Source organism: Haliotis cracherodii, unplaced genomic scaffold (assembly GCF_022045235.1).
Source record: "Haliotis cracherodii isolate W230 unplaced genomic scaffold, xgHalCrac1.p SCAF_9, whole genome shotgun sequence".
NCBI lineage: Eukaryota > Metazoa > Mollusca > Gastropoda > Lepetellida > Haliotidae > Haliotis > Haliotis cracherodii.
This window is the reverse complement of record NW_027266343.1, coordinates 35,324,092-35,343,616: the sequence shown is the minus strand read 5'-3', so window position 1 is coordinate 35,343,616 and position 19,525 is coordinate 35,324,092. Positions and strand designations below refer to the sequence as shown.

At 43.7% G+C, this 19,525-nt stretch overlaps 1 protein-coding gene and 1 non-coding gene across 2 annotated transcripts in view; one reads left to right on the top strand and one right to left on the bottom strand.

The window, feature by feature from the left end:
- The window catches only part of LOC139452482 (lysyl oxidase homolog 2A-like), a 31,658-nt gene extending 15,245 nt beyond the window's left edge, over positions 1–16,413 (top strand). The window contains exons 2-9 of the mRNA XM_071233974.1: positions 730–1,043; positions 2,661–2,846; positions 3,458–3,614; positions 4,745–4,885; positions 6,849–6,966; positions 10,645–10,802; positions 12,195–12,289; positions 14,836–16,413. Of these exons, the coding sequence (XP_071090075.1) occupies positions 730–1,043; positions 2,661–2,846; positions 3,458–3,614; positions 4,745–4,885; positions 6,849–6,966; positions 10,645–10,802; positions 12,195–12,289; positions 14,836–14,967 (1,301 nt within the window). The 3' untranslated portion in view covers positions 14,968–16,413. The remainder of the gene's footprint in view (positions 1–729; positions 1,044–2,660; positions 2,847–3,457; positions 3,615–4,744; positions 4,886–6,848; positions 6,967–10,644; positions 10,803–12,194; positions 12,290–14,835) is intronic.
- Trnar-ccg (transfer RNA arginine (anticodon CCG)) lies at positions 9,870–9,942 on the bottom strand. Its single transcript has one exon. It is a non-coding gene; the product is annotated as a tRNA-Arg (tRNA).
- Positions 16,414–19,525: the final 3,112 nt, after the last annotated feature.

Below are 19,525 nucleotides of genomic sequence, written 5' to 3'. Positions count from 1 at the left end.
TGGCCAGCTGTTTGCAAGGTCGCTACCTTGTTCCGAGATATGTATTCCTACGGGCTAGACGCTTTCGTAATCATACTTTGTCATGTTATTGTATGGTATCAAATAATATTCCAACACATAAGATAGTATGTGTCTTCGTCTTCAATATGGCCTTATGATATGTGTTTTCCTGGGTCTGTTGATCTCTACACTAGGAATTATTTACTGTCGCGTATGCGATATCTCATAGGCAGAAAAGGTTTTCAGTCGGTGCAGTCAGTGTGGGGTTTTGTATGGTGACTGGATATTTTCTCAGCTAAAGCTGTATAATCAGATATGTTTAATTAAACCTTTGAGTCTAAATAATTTTTTGAAATTCCCATCTTTGCAGACATTTTTTGAACAATTCCCAACCACCCCACCCCCCATCCCCAAACACACACACACACACACACACACACACACACACACACACACACACACACACACACACACACACACACAGAGTCTAATGATCCGTCCCTATTCGTGGGCTTCATTTAGTTCCAGCCCTACCATTCTTGAATTCCAGGATACTTTTAAGGGGGCAAGGAATTCGCATGCCAGATTCAGATTCTGTAGTTAGGGTCCTCCTAGCAAATACTTTTAAAAATTTTTTTGCAGAGAATTGTTTTTAAAAAGTTGAATAAATTTAGACTGTTAGTTTGACATATTTATGTGCTCAATAGTTTCAAATACGTTCCATTTCAGACAGGAAATGGATGTCAAATGTGAGATGCAGCGGATATGAAGACAAACTGAAATACTGCATGTTCCTGGGGTGGGGGCGCATGCGCCGTGGCTGCTATGGGAGCACTCATTCAGCTGGCGTCGTATGTCGTCCACATCCAACGACCCCAGTGTCCACGACAACAACTACTCGAGCCACGACAACAACAACATTGAAGAAGATTATCACGCCGAAAAAAAATCAAGCTAATAAAAAACACATACAGTATTTAATTGACAGAGACAATCGCCTTCTACAAAAGTCACAACTCCAGGCAGATGCGCCGGCCGTATCGGTGAGTCGCTGCAAACTTGTTTTTTTAATGTATTATGCAACGCATAGTATACTGAACGAGATATACATCTTCCCGAGGTAAGGGAGTTAACTTACTGTAAAAGTCCGGTTGCCACCCTTGCTGAATTTCTGGGCTCGATCGTAGCGCCACCAATGACCATTATGAGTTATGTCCCTTCTGTGTCCCTCCTATTGGCCAATCAGCTTCCACCTCTCATGTCACTTGTATTTGTTTCAAACGAAATAGCAGCATCCAGTCAAATGACCTGATCGATAATCAATATATGTCTATTTTGTGACAAAACGGGTCTCACTTCGCGAAGTGCATCAAATTATGTGAGCACCTTTATAAGAGCAGGAAAAGATTTGGAAAACTACTTTTGACGCCGAGTTGGCGGTACACGTGCTTTGCAAATTCTGCAATCGACTTTTTTCCTTGACCGCGCAGACACATGTAGCTCTTTGGCAAAGAAAGGGTGTATTTCGTGATCCTCCCAACGTGGAACCAGGCCAGAATAGGCATCATGCAACATTTGCTGGTCGTGCGAGGCCCCCCATGGATCAGGGTGCCGTTGTACAAAGCGATCTTAGCGCTAAGGTGATCGTAACTCCCATACCTTAACATAAACTTAGGACAGTCGTAGCGCTAAGGTTGTTTTGTACAACGGCACCCTGGTGGTCAGACTCGTTGACTTTCTTGATTGCGTGTCCCAGACGGCGTGGATCATTGCTCACAACATCAATCACTAGATTGTCTGGTCCAGACTGGATTTTTTAGAGACCTCTGTAATATAGTTGCTGTATGAGTGCGGCATTAAACAACAAACAAACAAACACAACCCGCAAAGCGGCTTGCGTTTATCGGAACAGTTATAAAGCATCAGGGATGCACAGAATGCTTTTTTAAGGCGGAGGGTAGGAGTACGGTGCACACCGCTGTAGTCCTACTCTGGGCGACGTTGTACAAAACAACCTTAGCGCTACGACTGTCCTAAGTCTGTGTTGAGGCATGGGGGTAACGACCACCTTAGCGCTAAGATCGCTTTGTACAACGGTTCCAAGAATACTACAGCGGGAGTAACCCCTGGTCAAGATTTATAGAACAGCGCCCCAACCCTATTAAGTTATGTCGTGGTTGATGTGAAATGCAACAACAATGGATGAAATATTGCACAGGAGCACAGCTATTCTTCTAAATATTAATGTGTTTATAAGGTGATCTATATAGTTTCATTGGGAACTGCTACTAGTCCTGCACCATGACCGTGGAATATATTTATTTTATGAAAATAATAATAATCTAGAAACGCATACAAAAGCAAGTCTAGCCAGCTGAAGCTAGCTCTATTCTACAGGGAAATATTTTTTTATCTTTAGAGTCAAGAGTGAGTTGGGTTTAACGCCGCTTTTAACAGTATTCCAGTTATATCACGCCGTGTCAGCTTAATGTGGGAGGAAAGCCCGAAGTGATGAAGGTCTCAGACGTTTACCACTTCGGTGAAACCCACGAGCACGGGTATGGTGCTAGCAAACCTAGAAACATATAAGTATTGATTTTTTTTACCTTTGTTGATTATTATTACTTACATATGATAATTGGTGTCATCTGTACATTCAGACCAACTCCTCCGAACCGGGACTGCTCATGCGCATGGTCGGTGGCAGATACGACTGGGAAGGTCGCATAGAGGTCAAGGAGGAGCACAGCGAATGGGGTGCCATCTGTGGGGAGAAGTGGTCAATCAGAGAGGCCATGGTAGCGTGCAGGGAGATCGGTCAGACGTACGGCAAACAAGCACTGCAGGTGATGACGTGTGTAGGATATATCTCCAGTGGCCTGTCATACAGACTGTAGAACATATATATACTTATAGAAAACGAAACCTTTCTTCCATTCCCAACCCCTTATCAGATCGAGCAGCATATACCATCACCTATTCAGCTCTACTGAAATTAGAGACTTTAGGGTTCCTTTAGAGAGATTTACAGAGAGATTTACATAGCTCCCTTCATATTAAATTGATAGGCCATAATATAACTGAACATTGTTTAGAGCTCACTGATGGTGTATCTTTCGTATCAGGCTGACACGTGAAGATCCGGGGTAGAATAGGTCTTCAGCAACCCAAGCTTGCCGTAAAAGGCGACTATACTTGTCGGGTCGGTTGGTCGGGCTCGCTTTCTTGGTTGATACATGTCATCGCATCCCAATTGCGTGGATCGATGTTCATGATGTCAATTACTGGATTGTCTGGTCTAGACTCGATGATTAACAGACCGCAGTTATATAGCTGGAATACTGCTGAGTGCGGCGTTAAACAAACAAACAAACTAACAAACAAACAAACAAACACTGATGGTGTAGCGGCGTTCACCATGTGTGTGACCAATGCAAATATACACGTCATTATACAGGTGAACTATTTCGGCGGGGAGAACCTGGACAAACACTACTATCAGATCAAGTGTAAGGGACGGGAGATGCGGCTGGACCAGTGTGAGAAGATTCGGACAGACGTCGGGGTCACATGTTCCAAACCCAATCTTGTTGCTGGCATCGTGTGCACTCACCGTAAGTAAAAGAAAAGCCACGACACTCTTCAAACGTAAGTAAAGAAAAGTCGCGACACTCTTCAAACTAAAAGAATAGCCACAACACTCTCAGTGTTCGCAAAGACTATATAATTACGTATATGTTTGGAATTAAGTGGTAAAAAGTTCACAAGAGGATGTTTGATAATTTCGGCTACCTACTTATTTTATATCGACGTTAAGTCAAATCATAATATGCGCAACCGATCAGAGTGTGTGAGTTTTTTTCTGCGCTTTGAACAGTATTTCAGTTATATCACGGCGTGTTAGCTTCATGCGGGGGGAAAGCCAAAGTTTTCCAGGTCTTGCATGTTTACCACAATTGTGAAAAACAAGGGCATGGTGCTGGCAAAGTATCATTATCAGCGCGAATCTGGGATTCGAACCCATGGTTATCGATGCGCCTTTGACTATTTGCCCACGTCTCCTTCATGTGCCACAGGGGGCACGGGTGGCCCAGTCTTCTAAGGCGACGCGATTCGCTGTGCAGAGTTGCGTCCCTTGGGCACGCCAGAAACCTATGATTGTGGGTTCGAATCCTGGTTGGCCCCGATTATGTTTCTAGGTTTGTCAGCACCATACCCGTGCTCGTGGGTTTCACCGAAGTGGTAAACGTCTGAGGCCTCCATCACTTACGGCTTTCCTACCACATTAAACTGACACGCCGTGATATAACTGGAATACTGTTAAAAGCGGCGTTAAACCCAACTCACTCACTCAATTCATGTGCCACATGTTCTGACAACGTCACAAATGCTCCTCATTCGCTCTGAACCACAGTAAAGAAGATCGATGTTCCACGACATGTTGCCCATTGAAAACTAAGCCATTTTCATACACTATTGACATATACGAAAAATACACGATTCATATCCGATTAATATATAAATTCGTATTGTGTGGATTTTAGCCGAGGCAGCCAAGAGGCCACAGTCCCGTTCTACAAAGCGATCTACTACACCTGTCGTGAGCCTATGTTCAAGTATGGGAGTTAGATCATCTTAACGCTACCGTCGCTTTGTGGAGCGGGGCTCTGGTCGTAGTTCCTATTTAACACGAGCCATTAACATCGATGTTCGCCCCTCCATACTTTATTGACTTATCTCCTAGGTCTACCCGACCTCATCCCTGACCTTGAGATCCTGGAGGAGTCTGTGAGACTGGCAGACCGGCCCCTATACTACCTGCAGTGTGCCATGGAGGAGAACTGTCTGGCGACCTCCGCCGCAGTGGTCCGAAACACAAGCAAAAGTAAGAAACCTTCTTTTAAACACCATTCAAGACATTGAAGTCATTAACGTCGTACGCTGTGGTCCGAAACACAAGCAAAAGTAAGAAACCTTCTTTTAAACACCATTCAAGAAATTGAAGTCATTAACGTCGTACGCTGTGGTCCGAAACACAAGCATGAGTAAGAAACTTTCTTTTAAACACCATTTAAGAAATTGAAGTCATTAACGTCGTTCACTGTGGTCCGAAACACAAGCAAAAGTAAGAAACCTTCTTTAAAACGCCATTCAAGAAATTGAAATCATTAACGCCGAATACATAGAGAATCACACCCTCGTGTCAAATATATCAACACGATTCCATAAAAGTTTTAAACTCCGAGGCTGGCATTTTATTGACTCGTGTTAACATATTTGATATTAAAAGACACGAGGTTGAGATTCTATTGATCATCCAAAATCTATTTACCAACTATTTCAGTTTGTAAACAGTATTAACCAGTGTCTTGAGTGTAAACAGTACATACACTTCAAAGGCAGAGATATTAGTGATGTCTTGTGTTGTGACGTCATGATAACGATGACGTCAAAATGGGCAGCAAAGCATTGGGCTGCAATTTCATTGCAGATATATATATATCCTAGGAGATATCGCTTGATCACACCCAAGCGATATCCCCTGTGGAAGCCAGTTAAAAGTACATATCAGCCTTAGAAAGGAATGGCATCATTTTGAGTGATTGAAGAAGCTGATGATACAGCGAACCGTTCTTTGGACATGGAAGCCAATCAGCCATAAAACGAGGCCTGCCTCAAACGTCAGAAAAATAAGAAAAAGTGCGTGAGTGAGTGAGTGAGTATGGTTTAACACCGTTTTAAGCAATATCACGGCGGGAGACACCGGAAAATGGACTTCACACATTATAGTGAGTGAGTGAGTATGGTTTTACGCCGCTTTTAGCAATATTCCAGCAATATCACGGCGGGGGACACCAGAAATGGGATTCACACATTGTACCCATGTCGGGGTTCGAACCCGGGTCTTCGGCGTGGCGAGCGAACGCTTTGACCACTAGGCTACCCGACCGCCCTCACACATTATACCCATGTGGGGAATCAAACCCGGGTCTTCGGCTTGACGAGCCCAACGCTAGGCTATTACTAGGCTACCCCATGGCCCCTTAATAAGAAAAAGTACAATTATCTATGTAAGTCAGTCAATATTAAAACGTATCTGCTGTTACATGTGTCCAAATAGAATCTATTACGTTGAGTGATTTTGGCAACATCTGTATCTATGGAGTGAATAAGTCACATAACAAATTTAATGAGGCTGGAAAGCTACACGTGAATGTAAATAAACTGAACAACACGCTCAAGCACACAACTCGCCTGAGTGAGTGAGTGAGTTGGGTTTAGCGCCGCTTTTAAAAGTATTCCAGTTATATCACGGCGTGTCAACTTAATGTGGTAGGAGGGCGGTCGGGTAGCCTAGTGGTTCAAGCGTTCGCTCGTCACGCCGAAGACCCGGGTTCGATTCCCGACATGGGTACAATGTGTGAAGCCCATTTCTGGTGTCCCCCGCCGTGATATTGCTGGAATATTGCTAAAAGCGGCGTAAAACCATACTCACTCACTCACTCACTAATGTGGTAGGAAAGCCCGAAGTGATGCATGTCTCAGACGTTTACCACTTCGGTGAAACCCACGAGCACGGTATGATGCATACAAACCTAGAAACATAATTTGGGCGAACCGGGATTCGAACCCACAATCATAGGTTTCTGGCGTGCCCAAGGTACGCAACTCTGCACAGCGAATCGCGGCGCCTTAAACGACTGGGCCACCCGTGCCCCCACAACTCGCCTGAGGCAGTGGTACAGTGATGTTGTGGCTTGATGTTATTCAGTATGTGAGATGCGGAGGCGTTTGAATGGCATGACTGTTGTTTGACAAGCGTAACCAAGGACATCTTGTATCTGCAGACTGGCACGCTCACAACAGACGTCTGCTGCGGTTCTCAACAGTCGTCCACAACGAGGGTCTCGAGGACTTCCGCCCATACAGAGCCAAGTCGGCGTGGGAGTGGCATGAATGTCACATGTAAGTCACGTGATAAATATCGTTCTGTGGTTTCAATGTCACATGTAAGTCACGTGATAAATATCGTTCTGTGGTTTCAATGTCACATGTAAGTCACGTGATAAATATCGTTCTGTGTTTCAATGTCACATGTACGTCACGTGATATATATCGTTGAGTAGCATGAATGTCACATGTAAGTCACGTGATATATATATCGTTCTGTGTTTCAATGTCACATGTACGTCACGTGATATATATCGTTGAGCAGCATGAATGTCACACGTAGGTCACGTGATATATCGTTGTGTGGTTTGAATGTCACATGTACGTCACGTGATAAATATCGTTGAGTAGCATGAATGTCACATGTAAGTCACGTGATATATATATCGTTCAGTGGTGTAAATGTCACATGTAAGTCACGAGATAAATATCGTTGAGTAGCATGAATGTCACACGTAGGTCACGTGATATATCGTTGTGTGGTTTGAATGTCACATGTACGTCACGTGATAAATATCGTTGAGTAGCATGAATGTCACATGTAGGTCACGTGATATACATATCGTTCAGTGGTGTAAACGTCACATGTAAGTCACGTGATGCATATCGTTGAGTGATCTATAATTGTTGAACGGCATGAATGCCACATGAGCGTCACATGAAACAACAATACGCGCCATGAAGGTCAAATGTAGGTCACAAGAAACAAAACGATGCGATGCATCAATATCCAAAGTATTAAGAGAATAATCACCAGAGAATAATCAGTTTTGACAGTCTGCCGAAACCGATTCCATAGAGCAGGTAAGGTCATTTTCCCGGACAAGGGCGTTGACTGACCGTGGAAACTGGACTTTTTATAGTCAGTTAACGCCCTTGACTCGGGAAGATGAGGAGCAGCCGCTAGAATTAGTGATTGAGTTTTGTTTTACGCCGCTTTTAGCAATATTCCAACAGCATCACGGGGAACACAGCAATGGGCTTCGTACATTGTAGACATATAGGGAATGGAACCCGTCTGCTTTTAGAGGAACGTGTGTACTATTTCATCTCGCATGGCGAGTATTGAGAATCGGTTGATCACAGCGTATGTTCTAGTTGATTGTGTGTCACTGTACCCTGCCGGAGTGGGTCGATGCTCATGATGTCAGCCACTGGTTTATCGGGCTCTGAACAGGCCACCTGGGTAAATATGGAGCACTGCTGATTCCAACATGAAAAACTCACGCATCATCTTTAAATGCCGTTACGTATATGAGTAAGTGAGTAAGTTGGGTTTTAACGCCGCTCTTAACATTCTTCCAGTTATGTCGGGGGCGGTCGGGTAGCCTAGTGGTTAAAGCGTTTGCTCGTCACGCCGAAGACACGGGTTCGATTCCCGACATGGAAAGCCCATTTCTGGTGTCCCCCGCCGTGAAATTGCTGGAATATTGCTAAAAGCGGCGTTTAACCATACTCACTCACTCACTCACTCACTCCAGTTATGTCAGCTTAATGTGGGAGGAAAGCCCGAAATGATGCAAGTCTCCGACGTTTACCACTTCGGTGAAACCCATGAGCACCGGTATGTTGCTGTAAACATAATCCGGGCGAATCGGGATTCGAACCCTGAATCATAGGTTTCTGGCGTGCCCATGAGACGCAACTGTTCACAGTGAATTGCCTTAAACAACCGTGCCCCCCGTGCCCCCTCACGTATATAATTATGTGCACATGTATAATGCGCTAGATACACGCCCTATAGCCTTCTCAAACCGCTACATCATTACACGATCAATGGATCAGCGTGCGATTTCCATTCTCAGCTCCCTGGGGAGTATACAATATGTATATGATGATGGTATATATAATTAATTTATAAATAACCTCATTAATCACCATGCTGTAACAGTGTCAATAATATCATGATCAATTTAAATCTGAACTCTCCGTGGTTGACTCTTCCCGCCGTGGACGGACAGCTGTGTTGAGAAACAGGTGTTCGTGTGTTCTCGTGTTCTCGTTCCACAATTGCCACCAGATCGATCAGCCCGCGTTCCAGATGTCCCGACTGAAATGTTACAGTTCGTATTGTGTCGCCAGCAATAGTCGTAACCCATCATAATGTCCGCCTTAGGTCGAATTCCGTCGCTAACACTACTTCTGCGCATGCGTCGTGACCTTGCAGCTTCCGGTAACCTTTTCCGACACATGGGCAGAATCGTTCTCCGGTAGCTGAGGGTTATTATTGCACAAAGAAGTATCTAAGTGTTATACACGGTCTGAAAGGAAACATCCTTCTCCCCCAGAACCAGACTGAACACATTGGACTGCAAGAAGGTTGTCGCCGGTCACAGTGTCCCCACCTTGGCCCCATAGTTTTCTGGCCATATTTGCCATCAGTTTTTAAAACCACGTGCGCACTGAACAGTATATAGGGCGATGAGTTAGACTTCATATGCCAGGTTGTTTAAAAGAATGATACATGTGCCTTTCTACTAAATCTTATCCATTTCTACTCTTCTGACGTTTTTACATTCGTGCATTCAAACATTTCAACACCACGTTTTTTTTTCTCTTTTCGGCGATTCAGAGTTTGATTTGAAAATTAGAATCTGTAAAATTAAATAGTGAGTGATCGAGTTGGGTTTAACGCCGCTTTGAACAGTATTACAGTTATATCACGGCGTGTCAGCTTAATGTGGGAGGAAATCCCGAAGTGATGCAGGTCTCAGACGTTAACCACTTCGGTGAAACCCACGACCACGGGTATGGTGCTGACAAACCTAGAAACATAATCGGGGCGAACCGGAATTCGAACCCACATTCATAGGTTTATGGCGTGCCCAAGGGACGCAACTCTATACAGCGAATTGCGGCGCCTTAGACGACTTGGCCACCCGTGTTCCCGTAAAATTAAATAAGTGGACCATTATTTCCGACCTTGATGGGACTCGAACCTATAATCTTCGGCTCCGGAGGCCGACGCTTTGTCCATTAGGCCACAAGGTCTACGCAAGTTTATATGGAAGGCATTTAGTCAATCTATCTAATGATGATGATATCTTCCGTGATGATTACGATTGTTATAATTGTCATCAAAATTATAGTGTTATGATTACCAAAGTTGTTTTACTAGCTGCTGGTGTTTCTATCATCGCTATATACCGATGCTCATTCGTCACCACTCGCCCCTTTCCGTAACCTGCAAGAAGACTCGTCCCCCAATTGATGAATGTTATGTGCGACAATAAGACAAACCAATCAGAATGCGCGTATAACTTCAAGGACGTCGGTCGAAGAAACCATCATTTTTTATATAGACATGTCTTACATCTAAAAATATTCCCAAGATACAGTTAAATGTGTTCAATCATACTGTATAAATACCGCCGGTCCCGATGTGTTTTAAATAGCATCTGGAATATATATTAAATGGGGGAAATATACGTGAATCATTACGCAACGAATTCTTTTTACTATGTCCGTTTGCGCCCACCCAGTCGCAAAAAAAAACCACGAGAGGGGCACGAGTCGCTATTCGGCTTGTCCCGAATAACATGAGTTGGTCCCGAATGTGCCGATGTATAATGTTAACTCGCTCACTGCTGTGAGTTGCCGCACTTTTCACAAGCCTCAGGACTGAAGTTTACGTACGACAATAACATACATATCATCATCATGTTCTTTATAATTATTATTATCATTATTTAGGCATTATCACAGTATGGAGGTTTTTGCGCACTACGACGTGATCGACGAGCACGGCAACAGGCTAGCGGAAGGTCAGAAGGCCAGCTTCTGTCTGGAGGACTCGGCTTGTCAGGATGGAGTGGTGCCCAAGTTCGACTGTGTTGGCTTCCGAGACCAAGGTGGGTAGAGGGCAGGTGTGGAGGGGTGTCCAGGTTGAACAGGGTGGGCTTCCGAGATCAAGGTGGGTGGAAGGCAGGTGTGGAGTGGTGTCTAGGTTGAACAGGGTGGGCTTCCGAGATCAAGGTATGTAGAGAGCAGGTGTGAAGTGGTGTCTAGGTTGAACAGGGTGGGCTTCCGAGATCAAGGCATGTAGAGAGCAGGTGTGGAGTGGTGTCTAGGTTGAACAGGGTGGGCTTCCGAGATCAGGGTGGGTAGAGGGCAGGGGTGGAGTGGTGTCCAGGTTGAACAGGTTTGGCTTCCGAGATCAAGGTGGGTAGAGGGCAGGGGTGGAGTGGTGTCCAGGTTGAACAGGTTTGGCTTCCGAGATCAAGGTGGGTAGAGGGCAGGGGTGGAGTGGTGTCCAGGTTGAACAGGGTGGGCTTCCGAGATCAGGGTGGGTAGAGGGCAGGTGTGGAGTGGTGTCTAGGTTGAACAGGGTGGGCTTCCGAGATCAGGGTGGGTAGAGGGCAAGGGTGAAGTGGTGTCCAGGTTGAACAGGGTGGGCTTCCGAGATCAAGGTGGGTAGAGGGCAGGGGTGGAGTGGTGTCCAGGTTGAACAGGGTGGGCTTCCGAGATCAGGGTGGGTAGAGGGCAGGGGTGAAGTGGTGTCCAGGTTGAACAGGGTGGGCTTCCGACACCAAGGTGGGTAGAGGGCAGGTGTGGAGGGGTGTCCGGATTGAACAGGGTGGGCTTCCGACACCAAGGTGGGTAGAGGGCAGGTGTGGAGGGGTGTCCAGGTTGAACAGGGTGGGCTTCCGAGATCAAGGTGGGTAGAGGGCAGGTGTGGAGGGGTGTCCGGATTGAACAGGGTGGGCTTCCGAGATCAGGGTCGGTAGAGGACAGGTGTAGAGTGGTGTCCAGGTTGAACAGGGTGGGTTTCCGAGATCAAGGTGGGTAGAGAGCAGGGTACAATATCAGCATGGTAGTTGTCTCTGCGACTTGTTTGGTTGGGAACTCACTGGTGCCTTTACGGCGCTTCAAAAAGTTCGTACCCAATTTGCATATGAGCGACAGCCAGGCTTTTACTCCCATTCACTCGTGGGTTGATGAAAAAAATTGATTAAAGTTACTTTAAACAACGATTACTTAGATACGGCATATCAAATCCATGTGGCATGGAAATCGAAAATGACGATTGGCAGTTAATGCCACAAGCAATGGTCTTGACAGACCAGACTTCATAATCGGGTGTAACTGGGATTTAACGATAATCGGATACTTGCATGGTTAAGTGACGCAACTCTGCACAGCGAACTGTAGCGATGTAGATAATTAGATATACAATGATAGCTGAGGTATAGCTCTCTCCTTTAAGGTTACGTGTTCACCTGCCATTTAATCTTCTTTCTCAGGATTGTCCGTCAACTGCTCCGACAACTACATGTACGACATCGACTGTCAGTGGATCGACATCACCGACATCAAACCCGGACAGTACAGGTTCCAGGTGAGAGGTCGCCTACACAACCAAGTGGTTGAGTGAGTTCGATTTACAACGCCAGTTTGAACAGTATTCCAGTTACATAACGGCGTGGCATCTTCATGTGGGATGACATTTACCACTCCGGTGAATCTCACGAGCATGGGTATGTTGCTGACAACCACGAAACATAACCGGGCCGAACCGGGATTCGAACCCACTCTTTGTTTCTGGCTTACTCAAAGGACGCAACCCCGCACATTGCAGCGCCTCAGATGACAGGGCCACCCTCAATAATACGAACAGCTGGTGTCTTTGCAATTCCATACAGTTATTGTATTCAGTGCAGCTATTATTTGTTGAATTAACCTGTGTCATATGAATGTGTAATTGTGTAATTTCCATCTGAGACCGCCTCCATTGTCTAGTGATAGAGCGTCTGCCCGGAGAGCGAAAGATTCGGGGTTCGATCCCCGGCCGCGTCATACCATACTGTTAAAAGTTGGTACTTGTTGTTACCCTGTCTGGCGCTCGGCATTAAAGGGCTAAAACAAGGACTGATCGGCTCGGAGTCAGTATACTGTGTCTGAGTGGGGTATCCATGTTAAACTGCGGCATGGTATCTCAGTGGGCTAGCACTATAAAATCGGCATCAGTCCGGACTAGTAGAAGCAGCCACACACACACACACACACACACACACACGTGCATGTACGTCGCTATATAAGTGCAATAATCTTGGACACGCATGTTAAACCCCATTTCACCTGACCTCACCTTTTACATATGATGCACAGTATTGTCAATTCTTATGACAGCCGTGTACAAGCGTTTCCTCGTCTTGTAGAAAACCCGGGTTATCTCCCCTACATTGGAACAATGTATTGTCGTATTCAAATAGCACAAAAGCTGGGTAAAACTATTATCACTCAATTTCTCGCTCCTACAAAACTTCTGCATTGATCTTACTCGTCACAACTGGCTTCATTCAGGCCACAATGTGAACGAAGCGCACCTAAAATATCCTCGTTAATGCTCGGTCGCAAGGTTATCGTTCAAGTTTGAACACGATCGTGTTTCCTTCGTTTCCTTTCCTCGTTTTGGGACTCAGCGTTACCCAACCTGTTCTGACTTAAAAAAGATCAACTAGAAACATACACAGTACTCCATTGTACTTTGCTGTAGAAGAACACCCTTGTTTAACCCCATTATACTTGATTGCAGAAAGAGGAGATACTGAGACGTCGCGCCTCATTCACGCCGGTTGGGTTTCCTAACGAACTGATCGTGTGTTATTGCCATGACACGACCCACTCGACCCCCCAATTTCTGTCAAGATTTAGAAAATATAAAAAATACACTTTGTTTATATACTCGCGAGATAAGAAACAGGTTGCTTTCTTTATTATATTTTCAGATTTCTTTGTTTAGTGGCCAACTGATGGCCGTCTGATAACGCGGCCTACACGATTTTTAAAACTGTATTTATTAGACAATACAATATAACACATGTTGCCCTGATGTTAGTTTGCAATAAATGTTATAATAGAGGGTTTTGTCTTTTAATCTTCTGCAAAATGAAGGTTAGGACATACATCTTTTCACTTCGGTCCACAATAGTCTATGAACGTATTATAATTGGACAATGGGGACCATCTATGAAATATATTAATATATTGTAATTTGGAACCGACGAGTTTGTTCTCAAGGTTATAGTAACGCAGTGAGAATGTGCAAAAGGAAAGCTCTGTTCAGAAAACGTGTGGCAAATGTTGATAATATATTAGTATTTATGTACATATATAGTTTCAAAACTATTTTGTCGTGAATTTGATACATGTTTTCAAAGCTGTTGTTCACCGTCGTAGTTACAGTATTCCAGCTATATGACGACGGACTGTAAACAATCGAGTCTGGACCAGACAATCTAGTGATACAATGATATATGCAATCAACCAAGTCATCGAGACTGACCATCTCATTCAATTAGCTCTCACAACAAGCATTGGCTACTTGGGGCGTATTCATACATGTACCATCGGACATAGGTTACTAAGGTCGTTCTAACCAAGCATGGGTGAATGGGGACCGTTCCTAACCACCAAGCATATTTTATTCGGACATATTCTAACAACCAAAGATATATTTCTTGGGACTTCAACCATCAAGCATATGTCACTAGAAACCTATTCTAGCCACCAAGCCTCGGTTACTGGGGATCTATTCTAGAAAGCAAACATCGATTACTTGGACATATTCTAATCACCAAACAAGTATAGGTCACTTGGACATAATCCATCCATCAAGCATACGTCACTGGGGACCTCTTCTAACCACTCAGCATAGGTTACTTGGGACCAAATCCAACCATCAAGCATATGTCTATGGTGACCTATTCAAACCACCAAGCATAAGTCACTTGGACCTATTCTAACGATCAAACATCGGTTACAAGGACCTATTCTGATCCAGAGCTACCACGGATCGAACCAGATCTGACTGCGTGTATATTCCGCCTCTCACAAATATAATAATTTTATTATTATTTCACAAATTCAATTCCATCTCCACAGATGGAGGTGAACCCAACACTGATGGTGGCTGAATCGGACTTCGACAACAACGTTGCGTCGTGCGAACTGTGGTACTCCGGCTACAACGCCAGAATATTCAACTGCGAGTTCCAAAGTTTACTTTCAGACTGATTACGTCACTTCCGCTCATGCGCACTGTGATTTTGGAATCTTCCGGCGACAGCGTTTGTAGACGAATTACTTTAGGTATATCCGGTTCAGGTAGATGTCGTTTATTGATTAAATCCATTGTATTCGTTTCACGTGTATCATTTTGTGTCGATGTATACCTGCAATTGAAAAGGATTAGAATGATTTTGTTAAACTAATCATGGAGAATTTAGTTATTGACGTGTACAAAGTATGTATGTTAATCATCCACTGAATAGACTATACCGCAGACTGGCATTAAATGCTGGTTTGTGTACGTATGCATTGTATGAATATACTCAGCGAAGTAAATAACGAATCGCTTTCTTCTTCATTCAATTATGGAATGTACTTAACTGAACTAAACAAATATGCTTACATTATATGAGAACATTAACGATATGGCAAGGACCACGTTTGACCTACGAGAATTGACATATTAAAATGTTACGAAGCAAAACAAAACGTTAATATTGTTAATATTATGGACTCTAAATTTTCTAAATAACTTTTTTTGACCAGTTGCACCAACACCAGTGTACTTAAATATATAAGAGATTAAGAGATTTTAGAAGTCATTGATGAAAGCAACGACACTGCACATGTGACAATTTCATTTAGGGGCAAGAGCTTGCTCGAGTCAAGTTAAATACATCGATATTTTTAAACACATTATTATACATTCATACTTGTTTTATAAGTCCAAATGTTACAAGTATTTAAAGAAAGGTATTTTATCATATAATGGATAGCGTTATAACGATCCGATATTTATGCAAATGAGTCACCTTCAGACGTCGATGTAGTATCTGCGTCATCAGTATGTTATTGACCGACGTTCCAAATACTCTTAAACCAAACCTGGCTGCAAATCATTTTGTACTGTACGATAATCGGAGCAGTTAACACAAACATTGTATTCATACGCGGTGACCAAAGTTACTTGATTGACTGAAAATACGTCTAAAACATCGATTATTTTAAGAAAGACCCTATATGATTATTTCGGACACTCATATGTTTATACACGGAAACACCCGGCTAATACTCTCTATTCATCACAATGTTTTAAAGTTTTCCATATTTGCGTAAAAAGGCTTCATTGTTACAATCCGGGTCGTCTAGAAGAAAAAAAGTGTCTTTTTGTTTCAATTTCGTGCATCCCTGTTCACAGTAAAATGGGTTGATCCACATGCTTACTTTATCTAACCAGCAAAGTCATTCATCCCGGACTATACCTGGGTTGTCCAATTGCTACTGTTTACCTATTTTCAAAAGTTAGACGAAGCGGGTTGATACCTTCACAATACCAAGCCCATTAATAATTTTCAATTCATCGTTATGCAATTCATACCAAAGATGTTGTTCTACACATAAGCCATGGATCGGTTGTATTTTAGTCCAAATAAAAATGAATGTTCAAAGTCATGGTGTACATTTAGCTTTTTCCATTCCAACGTTCTGAAGAAACGTCGCATGTAAACCACATCTGTTACGTGAGAATATGCCAGTGCTTTTGTTTATGAGGTTGGTGGGTCGTAAATAAGCCATTGGGGACAACGACGTGCAGCCAATGTCGTTTATTCAGTTCACAGTTATGCACGAGCGCACAGCAGCACTCGCATTCGGGATAACATATAGCGGCCCTTACCGAGCAACCTACTTGAAATACGTATAAGAAAACCTGTCGCCGCCCCATGGTGTCCCATACCCTGTTTACTATTCAACTTGGAGATAGGACAATGTTATTAAAACGAGAGAAGATGTGCATATTTGGTTGGAATCAGTTGCTTCCCGCTACACATTCGTCTGTCTTCCAGACCCTATGGTAGTAAAATTTAAAGAAGGAGTCCAACTCAAGTCTAGAATGTTTTTGCAAGTCTAGATTGCCTCTGCCTGAAATTAAGGATTGTTCTGGGCTCCATTTGGATTTTTTTCTTTCGTTGATATATATTGATATATATTTGTAAATACGATAGCTGTAGTTCTTGGAGTAAATGCCAGTTTTGACACACACACACACACACACACACACACACACACACACACACACACAAAAGCACGCACGCACGCACGCACGCACGCACGCACGCACGCACACACGTAGTATTGGGTAATCCATACATTTCTAAACATATTTAAAATTTACCTGGCAGAAGAACGTTTACAATTTGACCAAAATATTACAAACGTTATCAAAATATTACTGGGTTGAAAATAGTATCCGAAATACAAAACACTACTTAGCCATGAAACCCGTTTCAAACACATCACCATCGAATAACCATTTCTTGTTGGTCACGTTTTTAGCCACCGTCAAACAATCAATGACAATGGGAGTATACATTCTTTGCCCGGCACTTTAAATATTGAAGGTTAATCCCTACATTTCGAAATTTATCTCGTGTGCAAAATGTTTCCACCCAACCTATGGGAGAAAGGATCACTAAGACTGTTTGTTGTTCTCGTGTTACAGTAAATTAAGAAATCCCAAAAATATTTATTTTAATATGGCTAATGTTGTTCCAGTATAACAATCATTAACACAAAAAAAACCAAAGCATCAACGTTAACTCAGCACTTTTCCAGACTTTATCCTTGACGATATCAGAAACATCTTGGTTTAGCGACACCGGTGGTGACCTAACACGAACATATATTTTTCTCGAAAAGGCAATTTGTTGTGTTATCAGCACAGATAGTCATGGTTCATGCCAGAGTGGCAGTCGTGTGTGATGATAGCGCCACCAGCTGGGCAATGCTGGGAGAAACTTTCAACCAGACCTGACGTCTTCATACGACATGGCATGGACACAGCTGGTCTGGAGAGCCACGCCCCAGCACTGCAGCCTCACTCCCCCCGCATCACTACGGCTTGTGGTGGTGTCGGGGAGACATGAAGGGCCACGATGAGACGGATGTTCGATATGCCTATTTATCATCAGTGAGTGAGTATGGTTTTACGCCGCTTTTAACAATATTCCAGCAATCTCACGGCGGGGGACACCAGAAATGGGCTTCACTTATTGTACCCATGTCGGGAATCGAACCCGGGTCTTCGGCGTGACGAGCGAACGCTTTAACCACTAGGCTACCCGATCGCCCCCTATTTATCATCAAATAAAGAGTGTGTGTACGTCGCTATGTCAGGGTAGAGTGAAATCTCTGAAGACATTTCCAGTTGGCATGGTCAAAAATATAGTTGTTCTAAATATTATGGAATCCTAGAAGGGATATTGTCGATTTGTTAAATAGAATATGTAGGGTAAAATCAGAAAATCGACCAGGTAATCAATGAATTTATGGAACCCTTGAAGGGACTTTGTCGCATTATCACTTTTACAAAAGCAAACAAAAAGTGTCATAATTAATCTAAGCGCGACAATGTCTCTTCTCGGATTCCATAAAATATTCATCGGTTGTCTGGTCGACTTTCTGATTGCCGACTGATTAGCATGAGATACACAATATTCTATTGAAGACAATTTTTTACTTACATTAATTTAATAGACATTACTAAATAAACACCAACACGTCGAATTCGTGGTGTATGGTGAATCTGATATTCTGGATTACTAAACCTTCCATCTGTATTACGTCATAGATTGACAACGTTACAATTTGACATCACTTTTCTATTGTGACGTAACACGAGGTATCCTCTCCTGCACACTGATTATATTTATTATTTTAAGATGCTTCTCTAAACCATCAAAGGTGCCGACAGTACTTTATCGTTCAAAGGGATGTTCCCTGATGGTAAGACGGTCTTAAATATTAACATGCTTTTCAAATTAAATCCTCATTAACCTCAATAATGCTTTATGATGACTCAGGAAAATAAACAAGATCTCGTTCTCGTGTCTTTTGACAACAAATATATCGACGCTCGTTGATTGAAGTAGAAATTCAGCCTCGGCCACCCTCAGAGTTTTCCTCATATTCGACTCAGCGCACAGAGGTCGAACACATCCCCGAGTTAAAAGTGTTCGTAGGGTGCTATATGAGGGTAGAATGTACCATATCGCTAGGTCAGGGTAAAGTAGGCGTACAGCGCTATGTGGGTAAGAGTATGCATACAGTATACGTGCGTCGATTGGTCAGGGTTAAGTATGAGTGGGGCGCTCTGTCAGAGAAAAGTATGGTCACGGCACCATATCGGGGTGGAGAGCGTGTCCGGCGCTCTGTCAGGGTGGAGAGTGTGTACGGCGCTATGTCAGGGTGGAGAGTGTGTACGGCGCTCTGTCAGGGTGGAGAGTGTGTACGGCGCTATGTCAGGGTGGAGAGTGTGTACGGCGCTATGTCATGGTGGAGAATGTGTAAGGCGCTATGTCAGGGTGGAGAGTGTGTACGGCGCTATGTCAGGGTGTAGAGTGTGTCCGGCGCTCTGTCAGGGTAGAGAGTGTGTACGGCGCTATGTCGTCAGGGTTGAGAGTGTGTCCGGCGCTATGTCAGGGTAGAGAGTGTGTACGGCGCTATGTCAGGGTGGAGAGTGTGTACGGGGCTATGTCAGGGTTGAGAGTGTGTACGGCGCTATGTC